At 46.2% G+C, this 26,836-nt stretch overlaps 1 protein-coding gene across 3 annotated transcripts in view; it reads left to right on the forward strand.

The window, feature by feature from the left end:
• LOC144894330 (THAP domain-containing protein 2-like) overlaps positions 1-26,836 on the forward strand; it is a 131,658-nt gene that overhangs the window by 98,821 nt on the left and 6,001 nt on the right. For 2 of the 3 annotated variants that reach the window (XM_078787007.1, XM_078787006.1), the window contains exons 3-4: positions 9,733-9,830; positions 12,385-12,580. In XM_078787007.1, the coding sequence (XP_078643133.1) occupies positions 9,733-9,830; positions 12,385-12,580 (294 nt within the window). Of the gene's footprint in view, positions 1-9,732; positions 9,831-11,649; positions 11,784-12,384; positions 12,581-12,925; positions 12,941-26,836 lie in introns of those variants that run through there. The other variant, XR_013625031.1, reaches the window with a different exon arrangement.

Below are 26,836 nucleotides of genomic sequence, written 5' to 3' on the forward strand. Positions count from 1 at the left end.
CAATAACCTTAATTTTTAGGAATATGCAAGAGTTTTTCTCTTCGGATCAATCAATTTATTACGTATGCAAATATGCCAGAAATTTTGACTCCTTCCACCGCACCACCGCTTCTCTTTCCCCATATTTTAGATGCTCCATTTACACTCCTTCTGTTTCTTAACCCTTTACTGCTATCTTCTCGACAATTTATCTTCCATTTTCCTGACATAATGAATATGTGGTCCTTACATTCAACACTTACTGCTAAGAAAATTCAGGGAACGCTATGTCGATGGAGAAATATATTAAATGGTAAGTATGCTTATGTTATTGAATAATAAGTATGCTCTCTTCTATATTAAGCTGTTCATACACATTCATTGTAAGGAACGTTCCTTTCCTGCCCTTACATTGCCTCTGTATCTCCTCCCAAACCATCCAGCTCCTCCATGAGCCTCGACTCTATATAAAAATAAAAAAGAATGAGGAATTTGGGTTTTTATCCCAATCCAAATGGAATTGCGGGGAATGCGCTCAAACGACACACGAACATGTTCAACATCCTCACCACTTGTGCTTGGTGGCCTGCCCTCTTCCTCTGCAACATTCTACCACTACCGGTCTCCATAAACTTTTAACCAGTCTCGGTGGCTTAGTGGTTAGAGTGTCTGCTCGAACCACGAAGCCACCATTGAGGCTTGGACGTCGGTGGTTCAAATCCGGCAGAGTCATACCAAAGACTTAAAAAATGGTACGTGCTACTTCCTTGCTTGACACTCAGCATTAAAAAGGATAGAGCGTGGACAAACAACCATAGGTTGGTAATAATATCACAGGATTTGATGGGCCATCTGGCTCCCTCTGAAAATCAAAGTTCTTTGTAAGCAACATACATCATGAAGTATCGTAGTACTAAATATGTAGGGGATGGCAATGAAAAAAATGGCCACCCTCTCAATTATATTACAATGGACAAAAAAAAAAAAACTTTCCATCTGCTACCGAGGTAAATGGAGGTGTCCTTCATTCGAATATGCCGGTTTCAAATCTGAAGTCAAAATTGACTCAGCACATCAGGAATTTTAGTTACGAAAAAAATGGCATTGTTTAAAAATCAAGCGCATTGCACAATATAAGCAAATATCTCAACTAGAACGACACTCTGTAGAGAGCATACCTCCGCCAGACTGAACAAGTTACTCTTTGTATCCCACTGATAGGGCGGATCTGGATCTGGACCTGAACCAAAATCGAATCGGCTTGTTCTTGTCACCTATGCAACTCATCCACCAAGTTTTGTCATAAGTCGTCCACAAGTTTTTGAAATATCATGTTATATATCCCTTTTGGACACATCTCTCAATGGTGAAGAATCACTTATTTTTTTTAAGAATTCGTATCCGGATCCTGATTTGGATCTTCACCAAAATCAAATCGAATTGTCCTTGTCACACAGACAACCTGTAGACCAAGTTTAGTCCGAATCAGTCCATAACTTTTTGAGATATTGTGTTCACAGAAAGACAGACAGATAGGGTCACAGACAGATAGTAACTGTTAACCATAAACTGAGGCACATTAAACAACAAAAACACCTAGTATAAACTACCATGAACTGTTTAGAAATGATTTAAGCAATTGCTTATATGCTTGTGACTACTAGTGCTTAATTGTCTATGAAGAACCAGCAGTATTGTCATCCATCATGTTAGGGTTGAAATGCCCCTGAAAACGCATCTGCACTATGTCCTGTTAGCGCGTCTCCATTACTCCCCTGACAGCACTTCTCCATTACGCCCCTGACAGCGCGTCTCCATTACTCCCCTGACAGCGCGTCTCCATTACTCCCCTGACAGCGCGTCTCCATTACTCCCCTGACAGCACGTCTCCATTACTCCCCTGACAGTGCGTCTCCATTACTCCCCTGACAGCACGTCTCCATTACGCCCCTGACAGCGCGTCTCCATTACGCCCCTGACAGCGCGTCTCCATTATGCCCCTGACAGCACGTCTCCATTACGCCCCTGACAGCGCGTCTCCATTACGCCCCTGACAGCGCATCTCCATTACGCCCCTGATAGCACGTCTCCATTACGCCCTCGATAGCGCGTCTCCATTACGCCCCTGACAGCGCATCTCCATTACGCCCCTGAAAGTGCGTCTCCATTACGCCCCTGACAGCGCGTCTCCATTACGCCCCTGACAGCATGTCTCCATTACGCCCCTGACAGCGCGTCTCCATTACGCCCCTGACAGCGCGTCTCCATTACGCCCCTGACAGCGCGTCTCCATTACGCCCCTGACAGCACGTCTCCATTACGCCCCTGACAGCGCGTCTCCATTACGCCCCTGACAGCACGTCTCCATTACGCCCCTGATAGCACGTCTCCATTACGCCCTCGATAGCGCGTCTCCATTACGCCCCTGACAGCGCATCTCCATTACGCCCCTGAAAGCGCGTCTCCATTACGCCCCTGACAGCGCGTCTCCATTACGCCCCTGACAGCATGTCTCCATTACGCCCCTGACAGCGCGTCTCCATTACGCCCCTGACAGCGCGTCTCCATTACGCCCCTGACAGCACGTCTCCATTACGCCCCTGACAGCGCGTCTCAATTACGCCCCTGACAGCACGTCTCCATTACGCCCCTGACAGCACGTGTCCATTACGCCCCTCACAGCGTCTCCATTACGCCCCTGCCAGCACGTCTCCATTACGCTCCTGACAGCACGTCTCCATTACACCCCTGACAGCACGTCTCCATTACGCCACTGACAGCGCCTCTCCATTACGCCCCGGACAGCACGTCTCCATTACGCCCCTGAAAGCGCCTCTCCATTACGTCCCTGACAGCGCCTCTCCATTATGCCCCTAATGTCGCATCTCCATTACGCCCCTGATGTCGCGTCTCCATTACGCCCCTGATGTCACGTCTCCATTACGCCACTGACAGCGCCTCTCCATTACGCCCCGGACAGCACGTCTCCATTACGCCCCTGAAAGCGCCTCTCCATTACGCCCCTGATGTCGCGTCTCCATTACGCCCCTGATGTCACGTCTCCATTACGCCCCTGATGTCACGTCTCCATTACGCCCCTGATGTCGCGTCTCCATTACGCCCCTGATGTCGCATCTCCATTACGCCCCTGATGTCGCGTCTCCATTACGCCCCTGATGTCGCGTCTCCATTACGCCCCTGATGTCACGTCTCCATTACGCCCCTAATGTCGCGTCTCCATTACGCCCCTGATGTCGCTTCTCCATTATGCCCCTGATGTCGCATCTCCATTACGCCCCTGATGTCGTATCTCCATTACGCCTCTGATAGCGCGTCTCCATTGTGCTGATATATTGGTGGAACCTCTGCTGGTTCGTAAGACTCCGTGCCATGGGTATCATCACCATCATCATCACTTTCTATGTCAGCAGCAGCCTGTGGAGCTGGTACGGGATCGTCCTTGTCATGGGGCACAGGTACTAGTGTTAACTCGCAAATCTGAATATGTTATCTTGTTTTTCTTTTTCTTTGTGAATGCAGCTATTTTAACCACGCAGACACAACATTAATTCGGGTGATTCTTTGACTCCCGCCACATTATTGGGACGGCGAATGGCTCGTGTCAGTCCAGAGGTACAAACAGTGCAACATATGTGTGGTGCCCATGTCTTGTCTTGGTTGACCATCTTGCAACCGAAGTAATGCTTGTTTGTATGTGACCTTGAGACTTGGTTTTGTTTTCCCGTTGGGTACGAGGCGTATACTTGCCACATGTGTAGCAAAAGCAGTCTGCACTGTTCAGACACGTTCGTCGATTCATATCAATCTGAAATATAATAATATTGAAATATAATATCGTTATGAAATTGAAGTACTCACAGTATTCAAAAGAACACTAAAAATATGTTTATCAGCTTTAAAAAAAAAGTTTTGTTTTTTTAAAACAAACAGCTTTATTTGAAAAGAACACTTAAAAGATGCGACATTGGATTTACAATATTTTCTGTAACTAAAAATCCTGATGTGTTGGGTTAATTCTGATTTCAGATTTGAAATCAGCATACCCAAAGACACATACTTTTAGCGAGGTAGCAAAGTTGTTGTTGTCGTGCAGTGTTATTGAAGATAGAAAGTTTAGCCGTGCAGACCATCAAAACGCACACACTGTACCAAATGCATACCCCATCACAAACTTCCACGACATCTTGAAATTCGAACTCAAGACTGCAAGGATGGCAAAATCATGATGGCCTTGATAAAATTCAAAAGTTTTACTCGCAGGAATTGTTTTCATTCATCAGTGTTTTCAGTACTGAGGAGGCGAAGTTAAGTTATTAAATTGCAAATGCTGGAACTTAATCCAGTTTATCTCGAGACGTTCAAATGTGATGAGAGTTTTTCCAAGTCGAGTATTCACTTTGATGTCTGACCATATCCAGAACCGATTATAATAGGGGAAACTACAGCAAGCTGGGTTTGCGGATGGTGTGAGGGCGCTGGAAAGTTAATTATTGCAAAAGCATTTCTGATAAAAGAAAAGGAATAGATTTCCAAAGGTTGTTCTTTATACCAGGCATGGATCTAAGGGACAATGAGCAATGGTGGCATCGACATGCAAACGTCTATAACTTGTAAGGATATGATAGAGGAGAAAAATGAGGGAAGATTAAGAGGATATGTGTAGGAGGAGAAGAGGATGGAGAGAAGTAAATGGTAAAGATAGATGGAACATATTAGTTCCTCTTTTCCTCCACTCATTCCATTCCTCTTTTCTCCCACCTGTGGAATCACCTTCCACATTGTTTTCAATCTAATTCTTCCCTCCAGGTCTTCAAGACGGCTCTTCACCATCATCGCAGGTCCCCCCCCCCCCCCCCCCCCATCCAAAACCATGATCTTTTCTACCTTCGTTAACTCTCCCCAAGTCCACCGCTTTTCAACTCTCCTTTTTTTTCCTTGCTGAGAGTTTGTTTCTGTATCCATCATTCATCTTCGAAGTCTCTCTGTATTTCAGCCCTCAATCCCGCTGTTGTGTGTTTCTCTCTCTCATTCTGCTTATCGATTTGCTGTGCTGCATCCTGATCCGATCTATGTTTGAGCTCCTCCACAAGCCTCGATGACATAATACATATAAAAGAACAAGAAAAAGAGCAATCAGAGATTGCCAACCCTTGCCAGAATGTATTTTCAGTGGTTTTTAAGGCTTTTGTGTTAAACCAAATATGGCGGCCGAACCACGTGACCGATGACGTCATTTTTTTCTAAACTAATTTATTCCTAGATTATGTTCAATAAATTTCATCTTGATCTTGTACTTGTCGAATTATGACGTCATAATGGAGGCACCTATGACGTCATCATTAACATATTTTATTCCCCATGGAGAGTTCTTTACAGTGAGCCATGTCTCAATTTTTTCTATTCAGCGCTTTCGGAGACATAGATTGCAACGTTTTTCGGTTTTTCCAAGATGGCGGCCGAGCCACGTGACCGATGACAACATTATTATTTTATCTCCACCGGTTTATGCCCACGGAGGTATATAATAAACTGGAGAGCCAATGACGGCTGTCGGCTGAAGCTAGCGGAAGTTGCTTGGCGGCCATATTGGGAAGCCGATTGTGTCTGCGTCCGTGTTTGACTTTCGTGTCTTGTGTCTTTGTCTTTCGCACTCACTCTTCAATTTTATTCTGCTAAAGGATACGACTATGTTCGAGAGACATTCGACTTGGCACTGCCAAGTCCATCCACAATCCGGAAATGGTACAGCGCAATTGATGGTTCACCTGGTTTTAGTGCAGTTGTATTCCAAGCACTAGAGAGCCGGTTTAAAGCAGAGAAGGAGACTGGCAAGAGAACACTGTGTAGCCTGATGTTAGACGAGATGGCCATCATGAAGGCAATTGACTTTTTAGGGGACAAGGTATTGGGGTACGTCGACATCGGAAACGGAGTCCAAGATGACAGTGCTCCCCAGGCCAGCAACGCACTGGTTTTCATGCTGGTTGCACTGAATGACAGTTGGAAAGTGCCTGTAGCATACTTTATGATAAATGGATTGTCGGGGAAGGAACAGGCGAATTTGGTGACACAATGTCTACTAAAATTGCATGATATCGGTGCAGAGGTGGTTTCCTTAACTTGCGATGGACCGTCCGCTCATTTGACAATGTTACGTGAGCTAGGTGCCGACATCACGCCGCAGAATGTGAAACCAACATTTCCCCACCCAGCAAATCCCGAAAAGAAAATTTGTGTTGTACTCGATGCATGTCACATGCTTAAACTTGCAAGAAACTGTCTTGGATCCATGAAAATGATGGAGGATGGCAACAAAAAAGTCATCGCGTGGAAATACATCCAGGCACTCTTTGATCTGCAGAAGAGGGAAGGCTTGCGTCTGGGAAATAAGCTCTCCCGGAAACACATCGAGTGGAAGAGCAATGTCATGAAGGTGGACACAGCTGCTCAGACATTGAGCACTAGTGTGGCAGATGCAATTCGGTTTTGCAGGGACACTTTGCAACTATCAGAATTTCAGGGCAGTGAGGCTACCTGCCAATACATTGAAACATTGGACAAACTGTTTGACATTCTAAATTCTCGCAATCCATTGGCACGAAACTACAAGGCACCACTCATGACATCACGAGAAGGACTTTTCCTGCCATTCCTGGATACTGCCTACAGTTACTTGTCCAACATCAAAAACATGAATGGTCAAGTTATGACCAATACGCGTTTGAAAACCCCCTTCATTGGTTTCATGATCTGCATAGAGAGTGTCAAAATTTTGTATTTCACATATGTCAAACCTGCCTCATCTCCCCTGCGATACCTGCTCACGTACAAAATGAGCCAAGACCACATTGAACTTTTCTTTGGAGCGGTCCGCATTGCATGTGGAAGTGGGAATAACCCAACGGCCCGGCAGTTTGTTGCCGCATATAAGCGCCTCTTGATGCGACATGACATCAAGTCTGCAAGTGGGAACTGTTCTGCACAGGACTCAACCAGAATCCTGAATGCGGCTTCCTTCAAGTGCGTTGCAAAGCAGGCTGTGCCTGACGAGAGTCACGACATGTTGGTGGCCAGACGATACGACCTGGAGTTGAGATCGCCGGCAAAAGAGGACCACGACTATGCGGATATTCCAAATTTTGAGCAACTTTCCATCTTTACAGAGTCATGTGTTGGCTATATTGCCGGCTATGTGGTGAGGATGGTGAGGAAGACTCTGAGGTGTAGCCAATGTCTTTCTGCATTGACCAGTAACAACGAAGAATGGCAAACCACACCAATGTACAGCCTGATTGTTACCAAGAACAGGGGTGGCCTCATAGTTCCCTCGCACAGTGTTGTTCGTGTCTGTGAGGCGACTGAACGCTGTGTCAAGAGGCTCCTGGCTGTAAGCAATGGCAAAATGCCTCGTGAAAGTGGGATAAGAGCGGCAATTTCCACTTCTGTCCTTTCTGAGGTCGGTCGGTCTACATTTGCTTCCTTGGATCGGCACATGTTTGACTGTGAGGCAGACAGCAACCATGTGTTTGCTTTAATACATTCTGTATCACAATCATACAGCAAGATACGTTTCCATCATGTTGTGAGAACACTCGATGATGACATGAAGGAAGAGCGCATCAGGAAAAAATATTGCAAACTGGTCCTGTTTGCTCACCAGTGAGGCAACACCAGAGCAAGCTGAAATATAAGAGCGACCTCATCTCTACATGGTGTGGGTGTGTTTTGTGGGTTAACTGTGAATTGTGTGGGTTAACTACATGACAGCGTTTCATGTCATTTATGTGACTGACTCACTGTTGATGTGTTGCTGACCCATGTCAGTGTAGAATAAACTCTGGTTATCATTATATCTGCGTGGTTTCTAACATCTCGGTAATAGAAACATACACATCTTAGTTACAATATAATGACTGAATTAAGTAACATCATATAACATGACAACAAATCAGATCTTTATATTGAGGAATATTATAGAACAAGCCAAAGAATGGCAAACGACGATGTACCTCAATTTTATAGATTTCTAGAAAGCTTTCGACTCCTTGCCCAGAGAAAGTCTGGGTCATAATGAAGAAATACAGCATACCTGGAAAATTAGTGAACCTTGTAAAAGCCCTTTACCAAGACTTTCAATGTGCGGTCGTCGACCAAGGTGAAACAACAGAATGGTTCAAGGTGAAGACAGGAGTTAAACAGGGGTGTAACATGTCAGGATTCTTATTCCTACTAGTGGGTGATTGGGTCATGAGAAGAACGATAAAGAACACCGAGCGGTAATTTTGGGCACTTTTTTTTCAAACAAGCTCTAAACCATTGGATTCCCCAGGAAAAATGCGTCTAGAACCAACTTCAAACTTAATGAACACCATTTCCTTAAAGAACGGGATTCTGAGCCCGAATATCAGTTCAAATATTAGTATTCTATATTAATTAAATAGTCGGCGGTCCTAAAATTCGCTCCAGCTGCATCATCAGTGCGCCACGCCTTTGCTTTGACAGGCTTACGATCGGCTTCCCAATATGGCCGCCAGACTATTTCCGGTGGCTTCACGGCGGCTAATGCTGCGAGATGGCCAATTGGCTCTCCATATTATATACCTCCGTGTTTATGCCGACATGGCGCTCAAGAAATGTCATCTTGATTGGATGAAGTTTTGTATTTGTCGAATTATAACGTCATAATGGGCACGCACCTATGACATCATCATTAACATATTTTATTTCCCATGGAGAGTTCTTTACAATGAGCAATGTATAATTTTTTTTTCTATTCAGTGCTTTCGGAGATAGAGGTGCAATTTTTTTCGGTTTTTCCAAGATGGCGGCCGAACCACGTGACCTATGACGTCATAATTATCATAAAAAAAATTCTACAGGTGGAGTTGCACCGATGGTGACATTTTCCTGTCAATCAGACCAACGGTTGCAGAGAAAATCATATTTATTCTGTGTGGACAAACAAACAGACAAACAAACAAACAAAGACAGACAAACAACAACAGCAACAACAACATGCATTTTAAGGCCATTTTCCCTGCTAGAGCGGGGGTTAGCCTTGCGGTCCCCATGACAATCTTCTCCATTTTGCCCTATTTTCTGCATCTCTCCTTCTTCTGCATCTTTCTCCATCACAAACAAACAGACAAACAAACAGACAGACAAACAACAACAGCAACAACAACATGCATTTTAAGGCCATTTTCCCTGCTGGAGCGGGGGTTAGCCTTGCGGTCCTCATGACAATCTTCTCCATTTTGCCCTATTTTCTGCATCTCTCCTTCTTCTGCATCTTTCTCCATCACAAACAAACAGACAAACAAACAGACAAACGCAATACCCTCTCCTCAGGCGAGGGTAAAAAAAAGAATGAGGAGTTTGGGTTACCATATATCAATTGTGCTATTTTGCTGTACTTTATACGTAAATGGCCTATTTATTACAGCAGACTTGAAGCTTCCTTCCACAGATACTGTGACCAATGGATTTTCACCGTACACAGAAAAGCACAAACAGAAACAGAAAGGCCAGCCACCTCGACACAACCTCAATATGGCAGAGCCGTGAGCACCAGAACATAGGGGTTTCGGATCCGATTACCCCAGGAATTGAAACCGCACCTCAGTACAATACCCTAAAGCTGTACAGCCAGTTCCTGTAAACACCTTTAATAAGCACTTCTCAAATTCTGAAATAAATGCTTTTGTATAATCGAAATGCTTTCGCCGTCAGAGCTCCAACGGAATAATTGCGGCGTTTCCACAAGCAAGTCAAGCCATCATGGGAGGCAACACGAGGGTATGCGATGCCTACCTACATCGGGCAACAAGGTGTGCTCATACATGTTCAGAGGTATCTATAAATTGATTTTAGCCTTTTTACAACACCCCCTGCTCTCCCACCATATTTTCCAACCACACACACACACGTGTCACACGAGTGGGATTGGGAGGCTATACAGAATCAATGTGAGGAAAGGAAAACATTCCTTTGTAATCTGCATTTCCTCACAGCTCCTCTTTTCCATATTCTCCTCTCTCCTCCCAAGTTCTCCGCCACACCTTTTCTCCAATAAATTGTTCTCAAATAACACCTCTCCCTTACCCAACTTACATGGGCGTGACCTATGAGTATTTTCCCTCATAGAGCTTTAAGGAAACTCTCAGTACGATTATTCCAAATGAGGCACCCACTGCCACCCCGATGATCCAAAAGAACATCACATGATCCAATCAATATATGATATCCAAAACTTTACAATCGTGATCATACATGTACTTTACACTTCAAATTGTTCAACCATTTACCATGGAAATGCACGTCAGGAAAAGGTAACACATTTCAAACTACAACAGCACTCGGTAGAGTGCATACCTTCGCCAGGCTGAACAGTTTACGTTTTGTATCCCACTGATAGGCCGGATCTGGATTCGGACCTGAACCAATATCTATTCGGCTCGTTCTCGTCACCACCCAACTCATTCATTTAATTTTGTCATAAATCCGTCCACAACTTTTTTTAATATCATGATATACTGTATATTGACATATATATATACACACACACACACACATATATATATATATATATATATATATATAGTTGTTTTGGCCCTATCACGCAATGGTAAAGAATCCCTGGTGTTGGGCTAGCGGCGAGGGTGCCAGCTTAGGATAACCAAGGATCCTGGGTTCGCAATCCCGGTCGATCGCTGAATTAACGCCAGGGGGGTTGACTCAGCCTGTCATGGTCGATCGCTGAATTAACGCCACGGGGGTTGACTCAGCCTGTCATTCCTTCCGAGGTCGGCAAATTGAGTACCAGTTCACTGGTAATTCCCTGCTTGTCGTAAAAGGCGACGAAAAGGGTTGGCGGCAGGAAGGGCATCCGGCCGTAAAACATTGCTTCGAAAAGGGGACCAAAAAACAACAACAACCACGGTCCCCGAAAAAGGCCAACCCCCGCTTTGCGGGGAAAAATGGCCTCTAAATGTGTTTTTTTTTTTTTTTTACTCAATGGTAAAGAATCACTTAAAAACGAGACCAAAAGTCTAACAGCGGCGGAGCTGGGCTTGTAAAATATTATAAACCACAAACACACATGATTAGCTTTTTAAACAGTCGCTAATGCTGTTGATAACATTAAACAAAGAAATTTAGAGGAATCCCGACATCCGTGAGGTACGTTTTACTGACAGAACTGAGCGAAAATCTACTGTAATCTATATACCCCACAAGGGTTGGAGGTGTTCTCCTTTACCAAGCAGCTAGCTAGTGCTTGCCAAGCTAGCCGTTCCTTAACGGTTTTGCATAGAGTGCTTGCTCAAATGCTTAAACCACTTGGCGATCTCTCCACAAGAAACTTGGTAAATGAACACATACCCAATATTCTTGAGACCCGACCATAGAGAGACTGTAATCTATATACCCCAAAGAGGAATGACCTTTCCTGCGGAACTCGAAGTGAGCGGGTGTAGACCACTGATCTCTATAACAACTGGATGGGTGGACTAATGGTGATTGGCCTATTCTCGTTGAGGCAACAGGAAGTGACCTGGCGCCATCTTGACACCCCCAAAACAATCGTTCATTCGACTTGTTGCATGCTTGCGGACCTGGTGAATGTTGCCATAAAAGCTAGATATTTATAGTAATTTTGGATTGCAAATCAACTCTTTTAAGAATTTTATTGTGACAAGCGACAGGATGCCTGCGTGCGTTTCGTTTGGTTGTACAAACCGCGATGAGCGCAACAAAAGAGAGAAAGGAGTGACTTTCCATCAGTAAGTTTAAAAAATTTTCTTCATGACTTTGATTTTCAATGTCTGTCGGGCCTTGTCGTCAGGCTCACGTAGCCCTAGCGGACCGCATATTGTGAATCGTCATTGATGAAATATTAACCTGCACAGTGACATTGCCCGGGTCTGCTAGTTCGCTAGGACTAAGTTGACCAGCAATTGTATAATTTATGCACTAAAATGTAATTGTTGACTGTTTATTCATTTGTGGAATGACTCGTTGACAGTGATCTCAATGTATCAGCGTACAGAGGCACATATTAGAGCAGGAAATATTTAATTGCATGGGTTTATCCCTGGTCTGTTCTAACTTGTTATAACAGATCTTCAACTCGCAGAACTGCTGTTGATAATCAGGCAAATAACAAAATAATTTTGGCCTAGCAGCAAACAAAAATACAGACTATAATTTCAAATTTTACTTTTATTTTTATGTCAACCGACAAGTATTGTTTATAGTAAATTTTGTTCTCCCTGTGTGGGAATTCCCATTTTCATTTTATCATGACCGACTATTGTTATATTTCATGACAACATCTGTCAACCAATGCAAGGATGACGTTAACAGAATGTATTTGGCATGCAGGTTCCCACACTGTGATCCAGAAAGGCTACGGAGGTGGGTGTTGAACACAAAGAGGGACAAGTGGCTACCTAATTCAAGATCACGTCTCTGTTCCGACCATTTCACAGACGACAGTTTTGACAGGACTGGTCAAACAGTTCGTCTGAGGCCAAATGCAGTTCCCACCATTTTTGGATTTCCTGACCACCTTCAGAAGGTAAATGCAAATGTCATGATCTCATGAGTACATTTTCAACAACAAATTAAGTTTCATGTCTTTTGTCATTTGATGTTAGCTGATGTAATTGCTATCGATTTCACTGCATTACACAAGACGATGTGAATTCAGCAGTCTCAGGATGCCTTCTTGAGACGATTCCAACGCAATCAGCCTGGTGTTTCTATGTCAATTAGTTCCTGAGATATTACGCAAAATGTGATTCTAAGGTTTTTTGAGATCCTGATCTCGTACAGCTCGTATTATAAAGCACCAGAGCATTTGTAAAGTTGTTCTGGATAGATATATACTGGAATATAATTATTTTTAATATTTAATTTCCAGAAAGCTACAACTCGCAGACAAACCAAAGTCAAGAACGACTGCACCACTGAACCAGGCTCCAGCACAGAGTCCACTCAACCTGATCCAACATCTGAGTCCATGTGCCACCAAGACCACTCCTATGCCACGATGGCATCTCCAAGAAAATTGAAACACAAATTGGATGACGCCAGTGCTCAGCTGCAAAGTTGCAATAAGAAACTAAAACTTGAAAAGCAGAAAACAAGGCGTTTGTTGCAAAAAGTGAATGATATGAGTGTGGTTGTGACATCTTTGCGTGATAAGAACTTGATCACCACAAATTGTGCGGAAATGTTGGAGACAACATTCAGTGGTATTCCAAAAGAAGTCATGAAGAGAATTCTGAGCAATACGAATAAATCTGCATCCTATCCAGAGGAACTAAGATCATTTGCTATGACTCTTCAGTTTTACTCCAGTAAAGCATATGACTATGTGAGAGAGTCTTTTGATTTGGCCTTGCCACATCCACGTCAAATTAGGTCATGGTACAAGGGCATCGAAGGAGATCCAGGTTTCACCAAGGCTGCATTTAATGCCCTACAAATGCGCGCCAAAGTCTACGCAAGCCAAGGGAAGGAGGTTGTGTGTGCCATCATGTTTGATGAGATTGCAATTCGCAAGCATGTTGAATTCGCCAATGGAAGATACCATGGATATGTCGACATCGGTAGTGGGAAATTTGATGATTCTACACCGGTGGCAAGAGATGCTGTGGTGTTCATGGCCGTATCGGTGAATGAATCTTGGAAAATACCCTTGGGATATTTCCTCATAGTTGCCATGAATGGCGAGCACCGCGCTAATGTTGTCACGGAATGCTTTCACCGTCTACATGAGGCAGGTGTTCGAGCCGTCTCGCTTACATGTGATGGACCTTCTTGTCACCTGGCCATGATGCGTTGTTTGGGTGCAAAAATCGATGTCACTGCATTGGATGCATCTTTCGCCCATCCAGCTGATCCAACCCAAAGAGTGCATGTGATTCTGGATGCCTGCCACATGTTGAAGCTGTTGCGGAATGCATTGGCAGACGGTGGACTTTTCCAGACCAGTGATTGCAGGACTGTAAGCTGGCAGTACATTGAAGAGTTGAACGCTCTCCAAAAATCCGAAGGACTTCGTCTTGGAAATAAACTGAGGAGTGCTCACATACAGTGGAAGAAGCAGAAGATGAAGGTAAATCTCGCTGCGCAAGTTTTCAGTGCCAGTGTTGCTGATGCATTGCAATACTGCAATGAGGGTCTCCAACTGCCACAGTTCAAGGGATGTGAAGCGACAGTGGAATTTATCAGGCACATCGACAGTGCCTTTGATGTGTTGAACAGCAGAAATCCCCTTGGGAAAGGCTTCAAAGCACCTATGAGGAAAACCAACAAAGACAGATGGTGGAAAATAATGGAAGGAGCCAAAAAATTCCTCCTCAGTCTGAAAGATAGATCAGGCTCTCCGATGCATCTCGGTCCTCGGAAGACAGGGTTCATTGGTTTTATTGTTAGCATGGAGAGCACAATCAACTTGTTCTCTGAACTTGTTGATTCACCAAATGCCCCTCTGACATATCTCCTGACATACAAATTCAGTCAGGATCACATCGAACTATTCTTTGCAGCTGTACCGAGAAAGGTGGCTTCAACAACAATCCCACAGCGAGACAGTTCAAGGCGGCGTATAAGCGCCTTCTGGTCCGACATGCAGTCAAGAACGGAACAGGAAATTGTGCAATCTTGGACAGAACTGATGTTTTCCACATTGACAACGTATCGCAATCCACAGTTAACGTGGCAAGAAAATATGACCTGCTCATCAGAGATCCCACTGCAGATGAACATGATTATGCAGATACACCGAATTTTGAGGAGGTGTCAGAGTACAAAGAAGCTGCTGTCAACTACATTGCTGGTTTTGTGGTGCGCATGATGCGGAAAAGAACAAGTTGCATGCAGTGCACGAAAGCATTGGGTGCTATCAATGGAGAGAGCCACCAGTTTGTGGCCATGAAGGACCGTGGAGGCCTGGAGAAGGCATCCTCAAGCATCGTCTCCATATGCATGGAAACTGAGAAATGTTTTCAACGTATGATGAAAATATCGGATGGAAAACTTCCACAAGGTCAAGGAATCTGTTCCGCAGTGGCAAGGAGTGTACTAAAAAACTCATCTGCAATGAATCTTTTTCCTGATCTCCATTCGCACCAGTTCGATACAGCAGTGGAAGACAACCACATCCACAAGCTGGTGACCATGGCTTCATCCTGCTACAGCAAAATAAAGCTTTTCCACATGGGAAAAGAACACACAGAAATTATTACTGGTGATAAAGTGCGAAAGCAAATGTCAAGATTAGTGCTGTTCAAGCATCAGTGAATTGAATCTAGTTGTGTGTTTTGTGCACTGATCTCTATAATAACTATAGAGATCAGTGGTTTGCGTCCATGTAGTGTTCATCATTGTGAACTTCAGTATTTTGTGGAACATTAATGTCCACAAGTCCTGTTTATATACTGTCAAATGTGACATGGATGTTGTATATGTTTGTTATTACTTACCTAGTTAATATCGTGACATCATTTTTGCACATGTAATTTTTATTTGCACAAATATTTGGGTTTGTTATTATTGTTTCAGTGAAAGTTGCATCTTGCCAAATTTATTAATAATTCCTATACATGTGTTTTGTAATTACTTTGTTTCATTTTGTAATTGTTGGAATCTCGCTCTTGATGTATTGGTACTATATCTACAAGACAAATTCTTTTGCACAATAAATCATACAATAAATTTGTTATAAATAATAATTAAGTTTTGTTGCTGCATTTTCCAAGATTGTTCAAAAGTATGTTAAAATGCTTGTTTGAATGGCGTTTTAAGCTGAACTTAACCTTGTAATTCACTTCGGATACACTGAATAACAACATCTTCTCAATCCATGTATACATCATTATGATAAATTTTCAGATATCTGACGCTGAATAGAAACCAAAATGCACCTCCTCATTTAACTGAAACTTAGACAATTATTAATGAGGATAACCTGGAGTTGGCAAGAACAAACAACCTATAGTAACCATAACTATTATACACTATATACACCATATGAAGTAGGTGCAATTTATGTTTTAATATAGCACTGGTTCTGTTATGAAACACGTATTTGAATGCGTTGCTAATGAACATCCGCAAAGTGAGTTGGACAGTTCTCACTAAAAGCCTAAAATTTATCCTTCCAAAGCGTTTTGATATTCAAGTATGATTCAAGCGCTATATAAAACATCATATTATATATCTTTTATGTTTATTATAATAATAGTTATTGTCATTTGCGTGCAGTGTTTGGTGACGGTCATCGTATAGTTAGTACAAGGCATCGCTCTTTTTGGGGGTTCCAAGATGGCGGCGGTTTTGCATCATCCAATGAGGCGTCTCCGCCCATCCAGTTATTATAGAGATCAGTGGTGTAGACCCACTTGTAAATTAAAATGTCGGTTGGTGGAGTCGGCCGTCGTAATGACATCATGACGTAACGGACACAAAACTGCCGCTACTTTAATATGTAGAACATGGTATATTTTAACTTCCAGTACGTTTGCAGTCACTACGAAGGGTTTAGTGTTACGATTAGATTTTTATTTTATTTTATTTTTATTTTTTTTTGTATACAAGATCGAGGCTCGTGAAAGAGCGAACATTAATCACACAGAAAGACAAACCGACCCATAAAACATATAACATCGGGAGCAGTAGACAAGATGGGGAGAGAGGAGGAAGGACACAAACACAACATTATTTTGAGAGCAGGGACCGAGAGACATGGAGACATCGAGAGATCTGTGAGAGGGAGAGGGCATTGGGGGTGGGGCATGGGAAGGGGGGGGGTGGGAGAGGTATAAAACATATGGACACTGCCAGGACTTCCAGGAAAGAAGTTGGAATTTCAAACAAGGTGGATCTGGGGTGAATTAGCGGGGGTATTTGGATGGGGGAAGATAAGAGATGGTGGTGAACAGCTGTTTTAAAGACCTGGGGTGAATTAGCGGATCAAGGTTTTGGATGGGGGAAGATAAGAGATGGTGGTGAACAGCTGTTTTAAAGACCTGGAGGGACGAGTGGGATTGAAGGGAGTGAGGGAGTTTGTTCCAGAGGCGGGAGAAAAGAGGAATGAAAGAGTGAAGGTGAGCAGAGAGCCGAGATTTCGGCAGTTTAACCATCAGAGGGTTGCTGGCAGATCTTGTGTGACCTGTAGGAATATTTGGGGGACAGAGCACAGAGAGAGCTGGGGGTGCAAGGCCGGAGAGGAGTCGGTAGAAGACAGAAAGACCACCTACCTGCCTGCGGTGAGTGAGTGAAAGGCCCTCAGAGATAGCTTCATCGCGGGAGATTCCAATAATTCTGAAAGCTTTGGTTTCGACAGCGTGAAGCCGAGCTAGGTGTGAGGCAGGAGCACCGGCCCATAGGGGAGAACAGTATTCCATTGAGCTGCGGATGAAAGCCTTGTATGTGGTGAGGAGCTCAGGTGTGCCGAGGAAGGACTTCGCACGACGGAGGATGCCCAGTCGGCGACTGGCTTTGGAGGCCAGCTTGGAAATGTGGTTTTCCCAAGAAAGATCATGGCAGATAGTGAGACCCAAAAGCTTGAGCGACAGAACTTCTTGGAGAGGATTGTTGAGAAAGTAGATGGGAGGGTTGTCCAGTCGATCTTTTCGGAGAGACATAGTAAGAGTGTGAAATTTGTCAGGATTGAAAGACATGTTCCACTTGTTTGACCAGTCTGTGATTTTGTCCAAGTCTTCAGAGAGTGAGGAGGCTGCAGACTGCCGATCTGAGGGCAGAGGGATGGAGCGGCAGAGAGTGGAGTCATCAGCAAAGAGATAGAGAGGATTTTCCAGAGAGTTGGAGAGATCATTGATAAAGACCAGAAAAAGCACAGGGCCCAGAACACTGCCTTGGGGAACTCCAGCCTGAACAGGAAGGGGAGTTGAGAGAAATCCATTCAGGGCCACACGTTGACTACGACCAGAGAGGAAGTCCGCAAGCCATGCATGGAGATTTCCATGGATACCATAGGAGGAGAGTTTGGTGAGCAGAGCTGGGTGCCAGACCGTATCGAAGGCACGTGATATGTCGAGGGAGACAGCTCTGATTTCCTGTTTGGCATTGAGGACCTCCATCCATTGTTGAGACAGCAGAAGCAGCATGTCCAGAGTAGAGTGACCTGGTCTGAAACCAAATTGATGATCAGAGATCAAGCCGTTGGAGAAGAGGAAAAATTTCATATCCGAAGCAATGATGGATTCCATGACTTTGCTGATAATTGGGAGCAGGCTGATTGGTCTGTAGTTGCAAGGATCTGTTTTTGCACCTTTTTTGTGTAAAGCGGTAATGTTTGCTGATTTCCAGGATGCTGGCAGATGACCTTGAGCAAAAGAGAGGGTGAAAAGGACAGAGAGAGGGTGAGATAGAGCAGCAGAGCAGGATTTTAGGACCCGTGGGCTGATGCCGTCTGGTCCAGTTGCAGAATCAGAGTCGAGGTTAGACAAAAACTCCTCCACCTTGTCAGGAGAGAAGGACACAGAGTCCAGGAGCAGTTGGGTTCGACTGGGAAGGGTGGGAACAGAGAGAGATGGGTTTGGGACACAAGATTTTGAGGCAAACACAGAGTTGAGGCATTCGGCTTTGTCACGTGCGATGTCAACTGTGTGGCCATTTGAGGTAAGAGAGGGGATGGAGGAGGAACAAACACCAGAAACGGATTCGACCAGACGCCACCAGGATTTGGAGGAAGGAGACAGGTTTGAGAGTTCATACTTGAGTGTGGAGAGATAGTGCTTCCTGGCACTCCTGAGGGTAGACACACACTTGTTCCGAGCTTGGTGGAAGGAACTGAGATTGCCTTCAGTTGGATTAGCCTTCCAAGAGGCAAAGGCAAGTTGTTTCAGGGAAACTGCCTCACCACAAGATTCAGTGTACCATGGACAGGAGGAAGGGTAAGACAACTGAAGACGAGATGGGATAAATCTGTGCATGAGAGAGAGCAGTTTGCTTTGGAAGAATTCCCAGGAAGAATTGATGTCAGAGGCAGTGGAGATGGGAGACCAATCCAGACGATTGATGGCTGCTTGAAGACCGTCCCAGTCGGCCTGAGTGAAATGCCAGACTCGTCGACGCTGAGGAGGCTCTCTGAGAATGGCCAGAGAGATGTCCACTTTGACAAGCACATGATCAGAAGAACCGATTGGTTCAGAAGAACAACAGGCAGACATTAGCAGGGAAGTTTGTCATAACCAAGTCTAGAAGAGAAGATACTCCATTGGCTGAGATCCGGGTCGGGAAATTGACAGATTGTGTCAATCCCAGTGAGTCACAGAAGTCCTTTGCGAGGTGCCATGACTGGTGAGAGAGGAACCCACACCCAACCAGCTGGCATGATGACAGTTGAAGTCACCACATATGAGGAAGAGAGAGTTGGGATGAGTGGATAGAAATTGGTCCATGTTGTCAGACAGTGAAATGTAAATGGAGTGATCACTGTTTGGAGGACGGTACAGAACACATATGAACAAAAGGTGGGAGCGGAGAGGAAGCCGTAGCCAGAGGTACTCCTGGGGGTGAGGAGGAGAGAGGACAGTGCAAGGAGAGTGAGGAAAAGAGTTTTTGATAAAGATAGACACCCCACCACCAGGACAAGGCTCTGGTCTATCATACCGGAGGAGGGAGTAACCAGGAAGAGATATTAAGGAATCAGAGACATCTTGAAGGAGGAAAGTCTCTGTTAAGCAGATCAAGTCTGGATTGTCAGAAGCAACCTGTATGGAGAGATCAGTCAGGTTTGAGCGAAGGCCCCGGATGTTTGAGGTCCATACCGTTAATGAAGAGAGAGGGGGAGCATCGGGTACAGGACAGGGGAGGGGAGGAGTAGGGTAAGATGAAGGATGAGAGGGGGAGGTAGGGAGAGCAGTTGATAGTGTGTCAGAGATTACAGAAGAGTTCCAAGAAAGGGAAGGATGAGGAGGATGAAAGGTTTGATGGTGAAGGGATGAGGCACAGTGCGGGGCTGTTTGAGGGGGGGGCAGAGGAAAGTAGAAGGTTGGGGGGGGGGTGGAGGTATGTGATAGAAGGGAGACAAAGTGGGGAGGAGGCAGCTTTGAGGAGGAGGGGGGAGGAGGGAGAATTGGAGAGGAATGGTATGGGGGGAGATTTGAATGGGAGGGGTTGGGGGGGGAGTTTTGAAGGGGAGGAGTGAGGGGGGAGTTTAGGAGGGGAGGGGCAAGGGGGGAGTTTAGGAGTGGAGGGGCAAGGGGGGAGTTTAGGAGTGTAGGGGCAGGGGGGGATTTGGAGGGGAGGGGCATGGGGGGAGTTTAGGAGGGGAAGGGCAAGGAGGGAGTTCAGGAGTGGAGGGGCAAGGGGGGAGTTTAGGAGTGGAGGGGCAAGGGGGGAGTTTAGGAGTGTAGGTGCAAGGGGGGGGATTTGGAGGGGAGGGGCAAGAGGGGAGTTTCGAAAGTGGATGATTAATGAAAGACGAACATTGATAACAAATTGGGTTTGTTGTGATTTTCAAGTTAGCAATCCGATTCAGAACGATGGAGGAGGGGTGGAATGAATGTGAATTTCGACCATGTAGTGAGGGAGACGTATAAGAGATTGAATTTATTTTTTTTGACATGGAATGAGATGGAGAGGAATTTGAAAAAAGCCTTTTAAATAGGAAGAAAAACAGCGTGTTGTAATATACCACTGAATAAAACACTGAAGGGGAAAGTTTATACATATTTAAATAATATTAAAACAGAACCGTAAACAATCTTATATGCACAAAGTACCAACGGGGGGAGAGCCGAGAGAGACCACCACGAGTCACGTGGACAGGGCAAAAGGTGGATGGCAAGGAGATAATGGGGGCGGGGCGAACAGCACACCTGGACAGAAAGTACAGGATGAGACAAACAGCACACGTGGAGAAAGGAAAAATAAATGTTTTTGGTTTTGTTTTGTTTTTCGTTTTTTTTGGGGGGGGGGGGGGTGGGGATTTAAAACGTTAGACAAAGAGTATTATGTTCGGGGTAGAAGGGAAAAAACTAAGAGCCAAGCAAAACACGATGTAGGGGAGTTAAGTAAACAAACACCGATGGGGGTACAAGGCCGCACACGCGGAGCAGAACACGATTAATTAATTACGAGTTACAGGAAATTCAAACCAAAACTAACTATAAAACTAACTATATGGATTTACTATAATATTAACGTTATATTTCGAAAATGATACTACTATTAAAAAACGGAGGCTAACTCCTTACTTCTGCGGTTATTAATATTAGTGCCGAACACCGCTCATCACTGATCATGAACCATACACCGCTTCAATCCATCAACTTTGTATTCATGACTTTGGGATTGAAGTATTATGGTTATATTTACTATATTAATATTGTTACGGACACGACTTAGATGTTATGATGGGCCGAGCGGAATGGCCGCCGTGTTCGCACAAGTTACCCGATTACACTCGAACGTTGGCCGAATCGCGCTATGCTAAATCAATGAAGGAAAAGGACACAACTGCTGGGATTAAGGCAACGACACAAGGGGTACAGTTCTCAAGACCTCCGGAGGAGGATATAATATTGGTTTTGCAGAACGGTTAGATTACACGACAAGAGGTAAAGCAAAGTAAGATGGGCACTTATACACGGTCTTATCTTATTCCCGACAGACCACAGACAAACGGGACAAGACTGACTTACACGGGGATTGATGGCAGGGGAGGGCAGGCAGTCGATAGCTCAAGGTGCACCTTGGCTCAGGGACAGAATCGACCCGGTCCGGTCCAGAGAGGCGGGGAGGTATTTCTCAGCGCTGGAGGTGGCGTCCGTTTCTCTTCAAGCTGAGGCGCATCTCACGTCACCTCCGTCTTCCTGCGCATGTCCAGCGGGGAGTGACACGCCCTCGGCTCGTTAGCTCCGCCCCAGATGGAATCGGTCCGCCGCTTCTTATTGGGTGCGGGGGGTTACCGGGCTCCGCCCTTGACGAGGAGCTGACAGTGAGCCCCTGCGTGGTAACCCCGTCGGAGCACATGCTCAATGGCGGCTAACCAAGCCGGAGTGAGGACGCACACTCCCCGCGCCGCTGCCGCTCCGCCGCCGCTGTTGTTGTTGTTGGTGTTGTTGTTCCATGAGGAAGAGATGCGGGGAGGTATTGGGAGGTCCTAAACTTACTAACGGTGCCATACAATCACATTCTGGTGCAACGAAGAGTCAGAATTAATGGAAACGAGTCCTTAACTGACATAGACTAAGAATAACTAGCAAGATGTCCTATAGTTGTCTACGTGAGATGCGGTGAACCTGGGCACGACATTTAATGGGGGAAAAAGGGGAAGGTCGGGGCTACAGAGTGTTGTTTACAGACAATGGGACTAGGGAATGGGGGATTGAGGATAGTTGGGGAGTATTGGGGAAATAGGGGAATATTTACAAGCGGATATGGATGGAGGCCAAATCCCATATCCGCAACATTGCACCCTTCTCTACCTCGGGGCGTCCCGACCCGATAAATTTTTACCTACGTTAGTGTGGCACTCAGATGTAGTTCCCTCTACTATTAACTCTACCCTGAGTGCGACAGTTTTACAGATGTTCACAAATGAGTAAATATGTCCCCCTGCGACGTTGCACCCTTCTCCTCACAGAAACACACCCACAGGATAACCGAATCGCGGAAAGAATCCTCAAACTAAACATACAGCCGGTAGGGAGCATTATTTACACAAGACTACACTAATATTTACACTACGATCCAGGACCTGTTTTTGGAGGAACACATGCAGATGTTATGCATAGAGAGAGCACGCATGCCAGCATCGATACACCAACCCACGAGTGCTCTGTGGCCTTACGGCCTTTAATAATGTGCAGAGCACCCCATCCAAGCACCAAAAGCACCACCCCATAACACAGTCAGCACCATCCGGTGCACCAATAAAGTGTTCGATAGTCACCGGTGGTGTCGCAGCCGGCCGATGTTCTGCCGCTGGTCTTGCCTTCATGTGGTGTACTTGGCCTTCTGGCTTCTTTAAAAATAAAGAAAGGCGCCAACCGCGTCCATTTCTAAATTGTGGCCGTCAGGGGCCAACTATTAGTGGTTCACCTGTATGGCATAGGTGCCACGTTGACCCATAGGTCCATCAACGGGTGGTGCTTGCCCGCAAAAGAACTGCGGTCCATGGTGGGCGGCCACAAAAATTGCGGTCCATATGGTGTATCGATCCAGGCAGCAAGCAGCGAAAGTACAGGCCCACAACTGCGGAGCCAGCACCTCTCTCTCCTCTCTCTCTGCCCCAAAGCCAGATCCTCGGAGGTGGGAGACAAAAGAAGAGGACAAGTGAGTAAGGTGGTAAGGGCGCAAAAGTGCACGCAATACAAGGTGATGCACACTGGGGGCACATGGGAACCAGGTGAGACAGGTACGTTCCTACCGTACGCCCCCCCCCCCACCAGGTAACCTACATTGCCCCTCCCTTACCCCTTACTGTATCCACAAAACACAACACTACCCATAAACATCTACTTTACAAATCAACAAACGTCCCTACTGTCTTCCCCGTTCCTCCCATAAACCAAATTCGTCTTCTCTCCCTCCTAACCAATCAAATTTGCCATTTCCAACTCTCATCAAAATTTGCTATCTCCAATTCATCATCAGTCCCTCCTAAGGAGGGAGAGATGGAATCACCCCAATGTCTCATCCACGTCATGATGCGTCTCACCAATCCACACAGCAATTCTCATTTCCTGCACACAGAACAAAGAAAACACAGGTGTGGAGTCATCATCATCACCACAGGTAAGTGGCTGCGTATGGTGCGACAGGTTCATCAATCCTAACTATTTCCTAAATGACTTTAACAACTTTACATTACCCGGGGTCTTTCCCTGCCAATCCATTGGCCAACTTACACTATGGGTTCTAAAAACCAATCCCCATTGACCAAACTGTGGTGCCTCTCAATTTGGGGTCTCACTCCCCCGATTCAACACTCGGTGCTCTCGCACAATTTCCGGGCTGTGACGTGTAGCTCTCCCAGCAGGTCTACCCACCTGCACACCTCCACCACTGTAGTTGCCACCCGAGCTTACCTGCTCCTCACCCTAACCTAACTAACTGGGGAAGGCCCTCTCGCCCTCTCACCCCCTCAGTGCCCTCTCTGGCACGGGCTGCCCGATCCACACCCGGGATCCTCAGGCACCCACTGACACTAACGGCTCCCAGAGCCCACCTGCGGCCTCACCTGGCCGACATCCTCACAGTGGTGGAGTGCCCAAACCAACTACACACACTAACAGGCTACACGCCCAGCCATTTCCACAACACTAATGCACCCATCCACAATACCATTCTGCAACCGCACCACAAATGCCAATATCCAACCACAATTTACCTATACCCTCTACGTAACACTTACACTACCCGCCCCGGGTACTCGTGAAAGGGGTCCACTCTTCCCCCATCCACACCTTCGCACCATGCACACCACTCCGTACCACTTACCCCATGTACTCCACACACCTGCACTTGCACACCTGTGCTCTCACACCTGGTGCCACCTGCACCCTTCTCTCCCCAAGCGCATTCGCGCTGATCCACAACACTCACTACTCATCCACTGCTCCACACACCTGTCCAGTTCTCACACAGCATCATCTCATCTAACTACTCCCCTCTGAAACTTGCGCTTCCCAGTCGTCCCTTTAAACTATCGCGCTCCCTCGTCATTATCATCCACACTAAACTACCTGCGTCCCCACTACAGGTATCAGTCACTATCTAACCTTAACGTCACCTAATGTCATCTTCTAGGTCCCTACACACAATATAACCTAACCCACCCGGGCTAGTTTTCACTGCCATCAACCCCATAAACTATAGCGCATTTGCCCCCTCCTGTGAGGGATGACAGAGTTGCCATCCCACCACATCAGGCATCTCCCACTACCAATTTTGCACATCAAATTTCAACAAATCAAAAATTTGCCAATCACTACCCATCATCTGCCAATCATTACTGCCAATCCTTTGCCAATCATCAAATTTTGTTTTTCTCTAATTTTGGGTCCAAAACACTAACCTCATCATTACAGTCTACTTACTAATGCCTCTCGGTGCGCCAATTCACTTCTACTGCTCGGCTTCGTACAGCCAAGCCATGAATGCGGGTTGTTTGGTGCCAGCGGCTGGACGCGTCCGGCACTCGGGGCAGGGACGGGGGCTTACCCGGGCCGAGATCCCACGCACCACCTCGGCATGGAGCCATCCAATTTCCCGATCTCGACCTGCCGGCACGTCTCACCAAAAAGTGGTCGCCATGACGACCCTTCCTATCGGCCTGCCCGCTCCGCCTAGTGGAGCCCGGACGCGGCCGTTCCAAGCGAGGCACAGCGTGGATCGCGTACGGCGGTTCTTTCGAAACCGCCATGGTTCGGATCCCCGCTGGTCCTCGCGGCACGCGAAGCTGCCCGACGCGCACCGAGGGCCCGATTCGGCTATAAGTCGTTCTAACCTTTAACCCGGTTACCGTCGATGCCTCACTTGCATGCTTATACGCATACGCTACCCCTTTCTTGCTCATACATCCAGCCGTTTCCATGCTCCTCGTCGTACCTTCTCTAACACACCCAGGTACACTCATTCCACTCCCTACCTTGGTCACACACCTGACCACCGAACACTTTGGCACACATTCGTTGGTCGCACACCTCACCAACACACCTCTTCGCGCCCCTTCCTCGGTCACCTCCTCTGTGACAATCACAGGTGTGCCCTCACTCGCACACCCAACCACGTGCCTCACGACCAATTCCAGCGTGCATTCCCACTCACGCTCTACCATTCCAGGTGTGCATCCTTCCATTCCAGGTGTACATCCTCGCTCACCTGTCATAACCAACTCACGCTCCGTTTCACTCTCACTACTCTCACCTCCACTCTTGACAACGCACTCACCCTTACTCTTGACAGCGCACTCTTTCCTCATGCACCCGTCCGTTACACACCTCTCTCGTGCACACTCTTGCGCACACTCTCCCGTCACACCCTCTGTAACACTCACCACAGGCGTGCATTCTTCCTTACTTTTGACAGCGCACTCTTTCCCCATGCACCTGTCCGTCACACATCTTTCTCGCGCACACTCTTGCGCACACTCTCCCATCACACCCTCTGTAACACTTACCACACCGCGCTTCCATGTGCTCCCTCGCACACGCGCTACGACCGACTCACTCTCGCCAGCACCCTCACTCCTTGGCACGCACTTTTTCCTCACACACCCCAGAGTCGGACTTTCTCGCACACCTCCTTTTTCGCACACCAGACCTGTCGCACACTTCACCAACGGCCTCTCACGAACACCCGGGTCCATCTCGACCCCCAAGCTCATTAAATCCCCTGGCGCATCATACGCACGACCATATTGGTCACCACTTACACCGGGTCCTCTTCCTCTTCGCTTCTCCTCCATCACCTGCGAATCCCTCATCCGGTTAATGAGCACATCATCACGATCCGAACACAGACTTTGGACCAATTCTTTTATCTCCTCTTTTATCTCTTTCTTATCCTCTCTCCGTCGCTTCTTAATTTCGCTCACCACTTCTTCCACTTCTTCTAATTTCTGCTTCACCTCTTTTATGTCCCGGTACGTCTCCTCAAGTTCGTCCTCTAAGGCTACCTTGACCGTTTCCATGTGCGTCCTCACCTGCCGGTCCTTCGGCTCCATTACCTCTGTCACCTCGTCCAACCTCGTTGTCAGTCCCTCACGTACCATCTGACATTGCCTCTTTGTTGCTATCAAGTCGTTTTTTATGTCGTTTTGTGTCGCTTTTAACCCTCCTAATACCGC

The sequence above is a fragment of the Myxine glutinosa genome, chromosome 11 (assembly GCF_964187855.1).
Source record: "Myxine glutinosa chromosome 11, kmMyxGlut1.1, whole genome shotgun sequence".
NCBI classification, from domain to species: Eukaryota; Metazoa; Chordata; class Myxini; order Myxiniformes; family Myxinidae; genus Myxine; species Myxine glutinosa.